The following is a 13,213-nucleotide window of genomic DNA, read 5'->3' on the forward strand; positions in this document are numbered from 1 at the left end:
TCACATTGTAAACAAGCCACGTACATATATCAGAACATCAGGATAAAGTCGAGACTTTTATTCAGCAGCACAGGAAAAGGACTCAGTTTTCTGTGAAATGTGTCACTTTAATGACTGACTAGCCCACTGATTTAGTTCACAGTTCCAGTCAAACAAACAAACGCTACCGCATTATCCCCTGTGATTACTAAATGTGTGTTTTAAATCCATAACTGATACTCAAGGTAAATTAGGAATGTTAAGAAAATCTAAAAAATGCTTTTGGAAAAAATGAGTGAAGTATTTCCTTGCTTTCAGTCATTTACAATGAAGGCTACTGCCCCCTGCTTGTGCAGTGGTCCACTGTTAATACTTATTCAGCCTATGTGGGGAAAAAATCACATTACAATCAAGATTAGTTTTTTATCAGTCATTCGGCACAAGAAACCATTTACATTTCACCCCAGCTGCCCATCTGCATTTAATTCAAGAGTCTGGCATTTGTTTACACTTCATCAATGGGAAAAAATGATAAAATGAATTACATTAGTCTGATATTGCACTGTGCTTCTGATTTCTCTATATTCCCAACTCATATTCTGATGAACTATGATTACTTGGAGCAGTGGATGAATTTGGATGACTATTTGCTGTGATGTTTTACCAGATACTTAAGCCCTCAACTATTAAAGTGTGCCACGATTTAAGTTTAATTCTATGACACTGTTGAATGGAACATGAAATTCTATCTGTCTGTCTATCTATCTATCTATCTATCTATCTATCTATCTATCTGTCTGTCTGTCTGTCTGTCTGTCTGTCTATCTATCATAGTTGAGCTGCCTTAGAATTATCTAGGAGTTATAATTGTCTAAAATTGTCTAGGACTGTTATTTTATGTGTGTTGTCTAGCTGTTGTGAGTATTAACATTACACAGTTTTTCAAGCTCCACTATCAGTAAATTGACTGTGAGAAAAATGAGAAATAAATACTGAAAAAGTATGGGGGAAATCGTTATCTTTCTACACACAGACAGATACACAGACACACACACACACACACACACACGTTGTTTGGTTTTTTGTGTTCTTTTCCATTCTCACAGCTTATAAAGGTATATTAAAAGCTCATACATAACATAGCTTAAAGAACTGCTGACATTGTGCATCTTTGTTTGATTACCCAATTTTAGCTCAAGGAGTAAATCTGGTAAATTAGTGTTGATGAAGAAAGCTTCAATAGCATCGCTCAGCATAGATGACAGATGGTGACCTGTGGGTCTGTGCAGAAGGGGATTGATACTTGTACAGGTAATAATAGCACACTGTGGACACAGGTTTCCAGGGGTGTATTCTTTTTATATGTGTTATATTTATGTTTAATAATACTGTGGACATAAGGCATGGAACAAGACTAAAAATATAAACAGCATATAAACTCTGAACAATGATCTGTACGTTGCATTGCCAACTAATGACCACTAGAGGGCTCACTAATCATGGCGCGACACAAGATTGTAAAAACCTCACGTTGAAGTGTTCTCGGAAAGAGTGACACTTCATAGAAAAAAATCAACGCAGCTGGTTTTGTGAAGACCAGTGAAGATACATATCCATCTAACCAGTATGACATCTTTTGTTTTTTATTCACAACAGAACTGATCTATTCCAAACTGGACAAAGTCCAGATAGATAGATAGATAGATAGATAGATAGATAGATAGATAGATAGACAAACAAACTTCGATGTAATTTGCTTTTAGTAACCATGTGCATTTATATTTACTTTTACATTTATTCATTTGACAGACGCTTTTATCCAAAGATTCTTAGGCTACATGACAGGGCATACAATACATGCGTAGCTAATCTAGAAACAAAGGAGATACAAAAGTAAGTACAGTGCAATGTATGCATGTACGGATACAGTCATTCCTTACTGTATGCCACATGAGTTACTGATGGTTTCAGATTGTTTAAAAGTGAAACAGTGCTTGCGGCTTGGCACTGGTTTCCACACTAAAACAATTTGTGGTGTTTGAAGGTGGGAAACCAGAAGAAAGTTTTCCCTGTTGAGGCATCTGCTCTCGCTGGCCAGTGAAGAGTGCCAGGTTAGCTGTGGATGGCTCCGGAGAGCATAGTGTGAACCACAGTACAAATTACATCTTCCCGGAGAAGTCCCCCGTGGTTTGGCCAGTAAGACAGACTGAGGGCTTCACATGTAGTGGATAATAAGAGCGGTGAGTCTCCTCCCTAAGCAACAGGGGACAGAAAATATGGCCGACAGGACGCTGCAAAATCAGGTGAAAATGGAAGATAAGCAGGAGATAGTGAAGTACAGCAGCTTAAAATGGCACAATTAGATCCACATCCACATAAGCTCTACACAGTGTAATGTGCCATAGGTCTACACAGTCAGTCAGATCAACCATAACTACAGTAAGATCTACCATAATAACAGATCTACCATAACTACTGTTAGATCAACCATAACTACAGTTAGATCAGCCTTAACAACAGTTAGATCTACCATAGCTGTGCACAGTTAAATATGCCTCGCTATGCCTACACAGATGGATGTACCATATGCCACAAGATCTACATTAGGTCTAAACTGTTAGCTCCACAATAGGTCTACACAGTGCAGCACAGGGGAACTACATTCATCAGACTTAAACACTAGCTCATTTGTGAATAAACAGGCATGTGTCCTTATTTGAACTGGAACATTCAGTTCAAATAATAACTTGGCTCCAGGCCAAGTCACAGAATATTAGTTTGATTTGCCAAGCTTTGTCATGTGGCATAGATCCTTGAATTCACAGAAAGGGGTTATGAGCGTGATGCTAGCTGTGTTCTCAGATGTAAAACATAGTTTAGAACAGTGATGATAGCATTAGTCAACATGGAGCTTTGAGACTCTTAAAAGCATCTGCTGTGTGAGATGACTGAATCCTCACCAACCTGTTCAGTGAAGAATACATTTTGTTCAGTGCTGGCCCCATGTGTGTTTCCAGGCCTTGGCTGTGCAGATAAAATGCCTAATAAAGAAAATTTTGACATTTTGCATTGTACATTTAGAGAATTGTTTCAGTTTTTTGAGTGAAAAACAGTGGGCATGTGAATATTACCACAGCAATACCTATTGTAACATCAAAAAAAAAAAAGATCAGAACCATCTTGCAGTTTGAAAATATAAAAAAATATGAGAATGTATCTTTTTTTTAAGAGGTTGTTTCTCATGACTGTCCGCTGACAAGAAAGATTAGGCTATGAATCATGTCTATGATTACTGTATTCATTCCCTGCCCTGTTTCAAAGATTTTAGGGTAGGCCTACTTCTAACATGAAACCCTGTAGTCTTTTGAGCATCCTCACCAAGATGATCAGCATCACCTAATTGCAGAGGGGTAAAGTCATTCTTAAATAACAGCTTCACAAGTATCGTAAGGCTCAGAGGGACTGATCAATCGATTGCAAACTGATCAATACACAGTCTCCATAACTCCTTAGTCGACAGTAAAATTGAGGGAGCTGATTTTACTGGGCCCTTTGTACTCACATTCCGGTACATGCGTTTGCCTCGCCCGCAGGGGGCACTGTTGAAGCGCAACTCAATTTTTGACGATTTATTCACCTGCTCTCTGAGGTGAGGCTCGACACGTCGTTCTCGGTCTCGTGCTCTGTCAATGTAACTGCCTCTACGAATGTTTTTCCATGTGATGGATATTATCACGAGACCACTTAAACAAAATCAAAGTCAGAAGCACACATCCTGGTGTCAAACAAAATTCTTGTCAGTTACTGTGCTTGAAATTGGTAAGGCCTAAAGTATCATTTCTTGGTTCAGTAATTTGCACTTTGTTATCTTAAATCGTTCAATTAAACAGGTTTTTAGACCATATAAAATGCAAGTTTATTTGGCTGTTAGCCAAGTGACAGTGGTCTACCTAAGGAAGGACAACTTAAGTAGTGACTGCGATATGTTTTAAAAAGTAATAAAATTGCCGTAGTATGCCGTTTGTTGTTCTTTTCTTCGGTTAGAAATGTATTGATAAATATCAATGTAATAATTTTAACAATGGAAAGATTGTCCAATGTAAAAGGTAACAGACACAGAAAGAGAGATATAATCATTGAAAATTTCTAACTATTTCTCAAACCAAGTTTAGAGTGAGATTAATTGAAGTCTGCGCCTTTAAAGGCCCGTAGTATTAATTGCACCGTGATGGATTCAGAGCAGTCAGACAGAAAAGATTCCATTTTGCCAAACCTTCCTCTAGACAGGGAATTCCGTTCCTTTGGAATGCCGGATGAAGGCGCCATCATTCCTTGAACTGCATGCAGGAATAAAATAATTTCCAAATCGGAGGATGCGGACTGCATCTAATCTGTTTTTTCGATCAGTAGCACCTACCACACAGTACCGTCGCTCTCAAGCTTTCCTTTAAGGCGAAACAAACCCGGTTGACACCGAAGCCTCGTCATGTTTACCACTGAGCAACAAATAATAGCGGGTTTGTGAACGATACGACGTTGAGAATTTTTACTTTTAAGGATGCCTTTTTGGGTTGTTAGTTGATGGAGACCGATCAAACTGCTATAAATTACATAAAACGCTTGGTGTGAGTCTAGGTGTTGACGGCCTATCCTTTTGGTTCCTTTCTTCAAGACAATCGAGATCTTTCAGAAGCTCCGGAAATAGGTGTTTTTTAATGACTAAAAAAGGACTGGTGATATTTCTCGATGGTAATCTTGCGTTGGTAATCTTAATATTTTTGGACGAAAAAAAAGAGTGAATTAATGGGTGTGTTATTCCATCGAAATATCCGCCACGAAAATGAAGAGCATTAAAAAAGAATTCTGAACTAACGGCCTCGTTTCATCACGAAGATGGATTCTGGATTTATTTGAGAATATGTTTGTAATACGAGGGAGGGAATACATAACCTACCGATGTCATGTTGAAACTGTGCTTTTTTTACGAGGTACTGAAATGTAAATAACTATGCACTGATTGTAATATGGGCAATGACTTCTCTCTTTTTTTTGCATGTGATTGAAATATCAAAACGAGAACTCAGATTTACTTAATGTTGGATTATAGAGTCCGGGCGTCGTTGTCAACAGCCTGTTTGCATAGATGGCGAATACCAGCGATCTTGGAGAGAGCAACCCTTCTCTACAGAATTATGCTCTTACCGCTTCTGCGGTGAAACTGGCTTCTCTAGGTCTGATTATTTGCATCAGCCTTGCGGGGAATTTGTTGCTGTCGCTGCTAGTGCTGAAGGACAGCACCCTACACAAGGCGCCGTATTATTTCCTCCTAGATCTGTGTCTAGCAGACATCATCCGGTCCTCTGTGTGTTTCCCTTTCGTGATGATATCCATTAGCAGCGGCTCCATCTGGAGCTACAGCGTCATTAGCTGCAAGATCATCGCTTTCATGGCAGTTCTGTTCTGTTTTCACATAGCGTTTATGCTTTTCTGCGTCAGTGTCACACGGTACATGGCTATTGCACATCACAGATTCTACTCTAAACGAATGACGCTTTGGACATGTGTCGCTGTAATATGTATGGTTTGGACACTCTCTGTCGCCATGGCATTCCCTCCGGTCTTTGATGTCGGGACATATAAATTCATTCGAGAGGAGGAGCAATGTATATTCGAGCACCGATACGTGAAAGCAAACGATACCCTGGGTTTTATGTTGATGCTGGCCGTCATTGTGGGAACGACTCATGTGGTTTACATTAAAATGCTGTGCTTTGTTTACGACCATCGCAAGATGAAACCCGCACAGCTTGTTCCGGCCATCAGCCAAAACTGGACCTTTCACGGCCCAGGCGCGACAGGTCAAGCGGCTGCCAACTGGATTGCGGGGTTTGGACGTGGTCCCACCCCACCAACGCTGGTGGGTATCAGGCAAGCGACGCACAACGCCAACCGGAGACTGCTTGTCTTGGACGAGTTTAAGATGGAAAAACGGATAGGAAAGATGTTCTACATGATAACCCTGGTTTTTCTCTTGCTCTGGGCCCCGTATATCGTGTCCTGTTATATTCGAGTGTTCGTGAAGGGAAGTACGATTCCACAGGTTTACCTGACTGCGGCGGTGTGGCTGACTTTCGCTCAGGCTGGGGCCAATCCAATTATTTGTTTCGTATTCAATAAGGAGCTAAGGATGCGCTTCAGAGCCTGTTTTCCATGTTGCTTGGGCACACAGACACCAATGGAGCCCTACTGTGTCATCTGAAGGAATAAGTTAAGACTCTTCTTTGACGTCATGGTTCTCACTTAGTTCGACAAAATTATTTCCGTTTCTTCTCAGTCTAACATTCAGATCTGTTTCCTCACGTTTATCTATCTGTGACTTAGTTTGACCGTCTCTGTACTTTTACATATTACCACGAAAGGATCAATAGGTCAGTATTCCACAGTGTCAAATCGTAAATTTCAGCATAAAATGTCTTGAGCAATTGATTTTGATGTATATTATGTACAGTTGATTTTTTTTATATCGAGTTCACTATATTGAATATGTAATATATTTGTTATGACCTTAATGGATTTGTATGCGTGTGCGTGTGTGTGCCTGTGTGTATGAACCAAAATGTCAAAGCTCACCGTTTTTACTGATGTATTACATGGACTTTCATGCGGATAAATAGTTCCTACCACCCGCCCTTTAAAAATCAACAGACAAAAGACATTTTCTATGGACATGGACAGTTTGACTTGCGACTGAAAAAAAAAAAAAAAACGCGTCGGGCAAAGTGCCCTAGATGGGTTTGCATTGTTTGTATTTCAAATCAAATAAACAATGATTGTTTATTAGCAAATTGGTTTGGATTGATAAAGAATGAAGTTCACCTTCGTGCATTAATGTTTTAACATCTGCAACAGCTGATACATGCTTTTAACATCCTTTGTGTAATACTTTTGTTTTCTGTTCAAGGTGCGCTGCTTTAATCGCAGTTTTAGAAAGTATTTATTTGAAGTGAGTGTAATATATGTTTTTGTTGAGAGAATGTTTTTGACATTGATTATTTTCCCAATCTCATTTGATATAACTGGTCTTTTTTACTGGGAATCTTTCATTGCAGCGGGGCAGATACAAACAGTTTTCATAACAGAAATTATGGAAATCTAGAATGTCAATTTATCGCTATGCAGAATCTATAGTCATGAGATATATGGACTGATACCCGGGGCTACACTTACTGCTTTGCTACTCACCACTACACTGACAGAAGTTTCTTATTTTTTCAGTTTTAAACATGGAGGAACATTACGATCACATGTCTCAGCACACGCCTCCCTCAGAAACTGTCACATGAGGGTTTTTTTGTTTTATTTAAATGAGTGTATGCTTTTCCTGTAATATAGTTAACTGATCACATTTACACACAAAGACTGAAAGACATTGGGGGAAACTGGGAGAGTGCTGTGATCTTACTGGGAAAGTGCTGTGATCTTACTGGGAGAGTGCCGTAATCTTACTGGGAGAGAGTCGTGATCTCACTGGGAGAGTGCTGTGATCTTATTGGGAGAGTCCTGTGGTCTTATCTCATTGAACTTAGATACACAGTGACCTTAACGTGACACTTAAAAAAAAAAAAAAATGAAAAACAGCCAGAAGCCAAAATTCAGTCAATTGTCATATTGAATCACAAACTCCCAGGATTAGCTTTTAATTGAATATGTCATATATATATATATATATATATATATATATATATATATATATATATATATATGTAAGATGTTCTACAGCACGCTGAAAAAAAAAAAACAACCTCAAAAACTCAGGCAGCGCGATATTATTTTCTTCTCCGTTTCCCAGTTCACCCCCTGCTCCACCCTCCCTCTGTGCTCCACAGGGGGTGTATGTTACTATGCAGCTCTCAATAATCACACATCCAACACTAACCTTGTCTACACTCACTTCTGTCGATAGGATCCCAGCATGCCTCTCTTTACGGGGTGAAGTCTGCGCTCCGCTCTCGGTGTGAACAAGCCTATCAGTGTGACCCGTTGGCATCTTTTCAGCGCCTGGGCCTGTGTTTGGGTCCCAGTCACGACTCTCTGATACATTCATCTGAAGGGCAGGCCAAGCACGTTTGGTTTGTTGTTTGTCCAAGCGATTGTGATCAGAGGCCGCTGAAACGCTGCCATTTCTGCGGCTTCTCGTCCTCTCTCCCTCTCTCCCTCTCTCCCTCTCTCTCTCTCTCTGCCTCTCTCTCACATACACACACACACATACACACACACACACACACACACACACACGGTTCCTGCTGGGTGCTTAAAGCTGTTCACCTTCCAAAAGGCTTTTCTTGTCATCAGATAAAAACTGGTAGGACCTCCATTTGAGAATTGTTGTTAGGTAACCCAGAAAGCAAGGAGGTGTCTTTTTATTGATTTGCTTCAGTTATACCAAAAAGTGCCCCCTCCTCCACCAACCCACACATACACACACACACACACACACAAACACCCACACACCTACACACCCACACACCCATACACAAACACATACACACATACATACACCCCACTATAAGGGCCATTGAATACATTGCCACTGGAAAGTTGACCCTTGTTGTCAATGACCTTTCCTCTCTCGTGTCAGTTTCTTTAGAGAAACATTTTAAAGCCAAACACAAAAGCCACTTTACTGATGTTCACCATATTGCTTTGGGTCACTCGGCTCGGACAGCTGTGACAGGACATGAATGGGCAGCACAGAGTGGAATTATTCACTGTTCTAAATCTAGAGCTTTTATCTTACGACACACACACACACACGGACTGACCAGTTAAAAGCTTCTGACATTGTAGGAAAACCTGTCATGACACAGTTCCCATTCAGGTGATCTCAGCTTACATAACATAACAGTGTCTGCTTAGCTGCAAGAGGATTAACCGACTTTGACAAGTATGAATCGGACTAGCATGTAGCTATCTTGTGTATAATACATTAGAATCCAGTTTTATAACAGAGATTGCACAGTCAATTGTTCTTATTGTCTTTTACTTGTACATATTGATGATCCTTCTGACTGAATTTGAAGGTAAATGTTAACTGAGACCGTTGAACAATCACGTTCTATATTCTGACTAATTACTCTACGTGTCAAAGAACTAAGTACTTCAGAGTGACAAATGAGAAGAAAAATCCATTCATTTGGGGGCCCCAGGGAAGAGTTTGACCTGCAGTGACCTTTAATTCCATGGTTATATGAGTTGTTTTTCACTTCTTTGCAGCCCCTGTATTGTCGCACACATACCTGAAGTCTAGAATATTCTGTTACTGCAGGTGCACGCTTCAGAAAAACAAACCTTTGAAAACATTTCGTCCTGCTGGCTCTCTAGGTGGCAGTTTTAAGCACTGTTAGATGCTCCAGTTGTTTTTTGGGGGTTTTTTTTAAGGTCAGTTGTAACTGACCTCAGGTCAGTGACTGGGAGCAGAATATGTCTATGCTGTCCTATGCCCTCATAAATGTCTAGAAACTTAAAGAGTAGACAGGAGGATTAAAGGATGAAAGCACCGCTTCCTCCGTTCTGATAAAGAGCATCTCCGCTATGACGCAGTATCTGAAACGCAAACATTTATTGAAAAATGCTTCTCTTTTCATAGTTATTTTTATAATCCCACAAGAATGGACACTTTGAGCAAAAATAAGTCTGAACCATCATTTACAGACCCTCATAAAAGATAAGTGTATAAAATAAAGTTGAAATAAAGTGGTTTCAAACAGGAAAAGCACTCAATGTCTATTCAAAAAGCTTTTATGGCAAAGTCCTGACATAATTCCTCAAATAAAAATGAATTGAAGCAGAGCTGAGCTACAGTCCAGTACCATCGGGGTGTTTTTGAGCCTGTTGCTTCGATGAATCTCGAATGGAAAAGAGTCCGTGCGTTGTCACCGTTCATGTTTATTTCTAGATTGTTCCAGCACTGAGAGAAGTCTGAAAAGTGTATTCAATAGATTACATGTATTTGTTCTGTTTTGAAAAAGCTTACAGAAATATAATTGATAACGGTATAATAACCAGATTACTCACTGACCAAAAACAATGGAGTGATTTACCCCATGCTAGCAGACTGCACACTTGACAAAACTGATTATCAGTCTCTCATTTTACTTGGGAGAATAACTCAAAGATTCAGTGTGTAATGTTACTTCAAAGTGGAATATTTTCTTTGGTATAGTGATTGTTTTAAAATTGTTAAGTTGTATATTGACATACTTCATAACATATATAACACCTCCAAAAATAAACAAATAAGGCAGTTAAAATGATAAATAAATAATTCAATAAAACTTTTAAAAAGAAAAATATAACTCCATAAATTATATTAATGGAATAAATAAGCAAAGTCCTTACAGTAGTTGTTGTTGTTACTGTTTTGCAGACATGAACAAATTACCAAAAGTTTTGCCATCTTCAGAGATAATAATCCTGGAATTTATATGGGGACAGACACTTGTATTTGCCCTCTCCCGTGGCGATACAGGCCAGGTTTGGCAGACATGGACACGTGTGATGAAGTCTTTTTCCAAAGAACGGGACCTAAAGATGTTAAAATAACAATACGACTATAACCAGAGGTATCAGTTATGCTTTACCATGAGATCGACTTTCAGCTGTAACAAATTTGACTCAATACCACTTGATAAAGAGGAAAAACAAGGCTCAGAATGACCAGAGTCTAAAACAGAGAATGAGGAGAAGATTATATTCCACAAAATCACAAGATGTTGCTGTATATTTACCGGAGAAAAAAACGGATGTTGTTCTGATTTCTGCAGTCGTATTGCTGCTATTTGATTCGGTAATAGAGTGAAGATTTTGTGAATTACAGCATTGTTGTTGTTGTTTTTTTTTTTGGGGGGGGGGGGGGGGGGGTGATGAGGTCTGTGAGCAGATGGGAGGGACGATGGGGGGAAATGAAGGAATGAGAGGAGAGAGGGAGGGGCCGGGCTCACCTTATGGCTCATTGGATGGCATTCCTCCCCCTCCTGTCCCATAGGTGTGCACATCCTCAGGCTCCTTATCCACAGACTGACCGCACAGCACATGGCCCCGCCGCACTGAGAGTCCCGTTCACAGGCCTGCAAAGACACACACACACACACAGTCACACAAACATACACACACACACACAGATACACACACACACGTGCACACACACACCATTTTTACACATTTTTACATTCAATCTGAATACATTTGATAGCTTTAAATCAATCCATTTATATTATGCAAACAGAAGGTCATTAAACCAATAGTTGAAGATAGTGTCCAGTTAAAGAGAAGCCTGAATAAACTGTAACATGACAGAGAGGGAGTGCTGCAGTTATGGAAGTGGTACAAGAAAGGTCTCTCAACATGTGTGTGAGTGTGTGTGTGTGTGTGCGTGTGTGTGTGTGTGTGTGTGTGTGTGAGGACATTGGAAGAGCAGACACAGAGGGTTGATTGACAGTGACAGGTTGAGCAGAAAATCGTTTTTTCTGGGTCTATGAGCTGCAGGTCTCCCTCTCTCTCTCTCTCTCTCTCTCTCTCTCTCTCTCTCTCATCTGCAGCAGCTCTCTAATGGCATGTCTCCTCTCTGACAGCATGGTTTCTCGCTCACTCACTTTAGGAAGAGACTACTGCAACTTTTACAGCCGTGTCACTGTAAGATCAAATGCGTCTAGTACATGCACAGTTCTGCATGCAAGCACAGCTCACAGAACTGAACTTTCTCTACAATCAGAACAACACTTACTGTCCAATCAACATCCATTCCATCTGTTTAAGAATGATAAGCTCTATGATAAGAGCTAATGATAAACTCTTGTTAACCATTTACACATGTACAGTTGTTAGGAAGAAACGTGAGTCATTATTGTGAATGAATCAGTTTTCTTGGTTAATGAAAAAGGCAATGGGGACATTTCAGCCTTTCGAATGAAGAAAGTCTGTGTTCAAAACTTTAAACTCTTTGTGCATCATTTCTATCCTTAACCTTAGAAATGGACTTTTTTCATTTCACACTAATGTAAAATCATGTTTGAAAGCTTAACCTTATGTGGATTCAGATTTAAATATATGACTAACTCTTTAAATATGAAAAAGCAGACATTAAAATGCATGAATTAAACAGAGCAGTCATGTGATGATGAATATTGTCTTTTCTTACATAAGTCAGTCTCTAGTGTTGTCACATTCACACCACATTCACATGGATGATGTGAGAAAATTTAGATTTTGTAAAATTTACTTTGACAGTGAGAAAGACTCATCCTTTTTTCAACTATCATCATCATCATCATCATCATCATCATCATCATCATCATCAAATTTTGATCATTTTTGATTTGTGGATTGTACACTGCACTTGAACAGAATATCCATAACATCACGTCATATTATGCATAGCAATATTTAGATATGTTAATGATATCATAGAAATGTTTATTTTTAACATAATTAGAAACAAACCAATGTAATTCATACCATATATGGTATTTTCCTTTCACATTAAGAGAAGAACAAATCTACAAGTACAAATTAATATTATGATCATGGCAATTTGCTTTGAAAGAAAGAAAGACAGAAAGAAAGCAGAAAAAGAAAGAAAGAGAGAGAGAGAGAGAGAGAAAGAAAGAAAGAAAGAAAGAAAGAAAGAAAGAAAGAAAGAAAGAAAGCGAATTTGTTTTGTTTAAATCTGGTGAGTCTGTGGTCTGCCACTCACCCCAGTAATGACTGCAGATGATCCAGATGACAGCATTAACACGCAGCAGAGTATTAAGAAACTGGACTTCATGCTGATCAGATACAAACACTCACTACTCTCACTCCTCGAATGCTCCACCTGTCCAGTGTATAACAGAGAGCGAGCGAGATTGTTTCAAGTGTTCCTTTGGAGCCCAGTTCCTTGAGGATCTGAAACACTTGTATCCTGGAGTGTGCGTACGTGCGTATGTGTGCGTGCGTGCGTGTGTGTGTCTCTATGTGAGTGTGAGTGTTTGTGTGCATGTGTGACAAGGACTTAAATCGAGAGATGGCCTCCACGCCGGTGTAATGAGAGACAGAGAAGTTTATAAGCACTGCCCACCATTCAGTCCTTCACAGTGAGTCATTCACATCAGCTTCATTTGAAAGGGAGAAGAGAGAGAGAGAGGGAGCAAGAAGAAAATAAACAAAGCAAAATGAAATTCAACACAGCAATCTGCAC

The 13,213-nt window shown here is 39.5% G+C and overlaps 2 protein-coding genes across 2 annotated transcripts; one reads left to right on the forward strand and one right to left on the reverse strand.

Moving 5' to 3' along the window:
- The first annotated feature begins 5,122 nt into the window (after nt 1-5,122).
- gpr27 (G protein-coupled receptor 27) lies at nt 5,123-6,238 on the forward strand. Its single transcript, XM_030778573.1, has one exon. It carries the CDS (start codon nt 5,123-5,125, stop codon nt 6,236-6,238), a length of 1,116 nt encoding a protein of 371 aa, XP_030634433.1.
- Nucleotides 6,239-10,437: 4,199 nt separating this feature from the next.
- On the reverse strand, nt 10,438-12,802 carry prok2 (prokineticin 2). The gene is made up of 3 exons (XM_030778650.1): nt 12,731-12,802; nt 10,980-11,105; nt 10,438-10,563 (listed from the first exon to the last, which is right to left on the reverse strand). Exons 1-3 carry the CDS (start codon nt 12,800-12,802, stop codon nt 10,438-10,440), a joined length of 324 nt encoding a protein of 107 aa, XP_030634510.1.
- Nucleotides 12,803-13,213: the final 411 nt, after the last annotated feature.

Source organism: Chanos chanos, chromosome 6 (assembly GCF_902362185.1).
Source record: "Chanos chanos chromosome 6, fChaCha1.1, whole genome shotgun sequence".
In the NCBI taxonomy this organism is placed as follows: Eukaryota; Metazoa; Chordata; class Actinopteri; order Gonorynchiformes; family Chanidae; genus Chanos; species Chanos chanos.

Bases quoted from the DNA above. Each gene is read 5' to 3' on its own strand.
- gpr27 (XM_030778573.1), top strand. From the start codon at position 5,123: ATGGCGAATACCAGCGATCTTGGAGAGAGCAACCCTTCTCTACAGAAT.
- prok2 (XM_030778650.1), bottom strand. From the start codon at position 12,802: ATGAAGTCCAGTTTCTTAATACTCTGCTGCGTGTTAATGCTGTCATCT. The intron at 11,106-12,730 runs GTGAGTGGCAGA...GTGTCTTTGCAG, and splicing joins CATCTGCAGTCATTACTGGG to GCCTGTGAACGGGACTCTCA. The intron at 10,564-10,979 runs GTGAGCCCGGCC...TAACATCTTTAG, and splicing joins GCCATCCAATGAGCCATAAG to GTCCCGTTCTTTGGAAAAAG.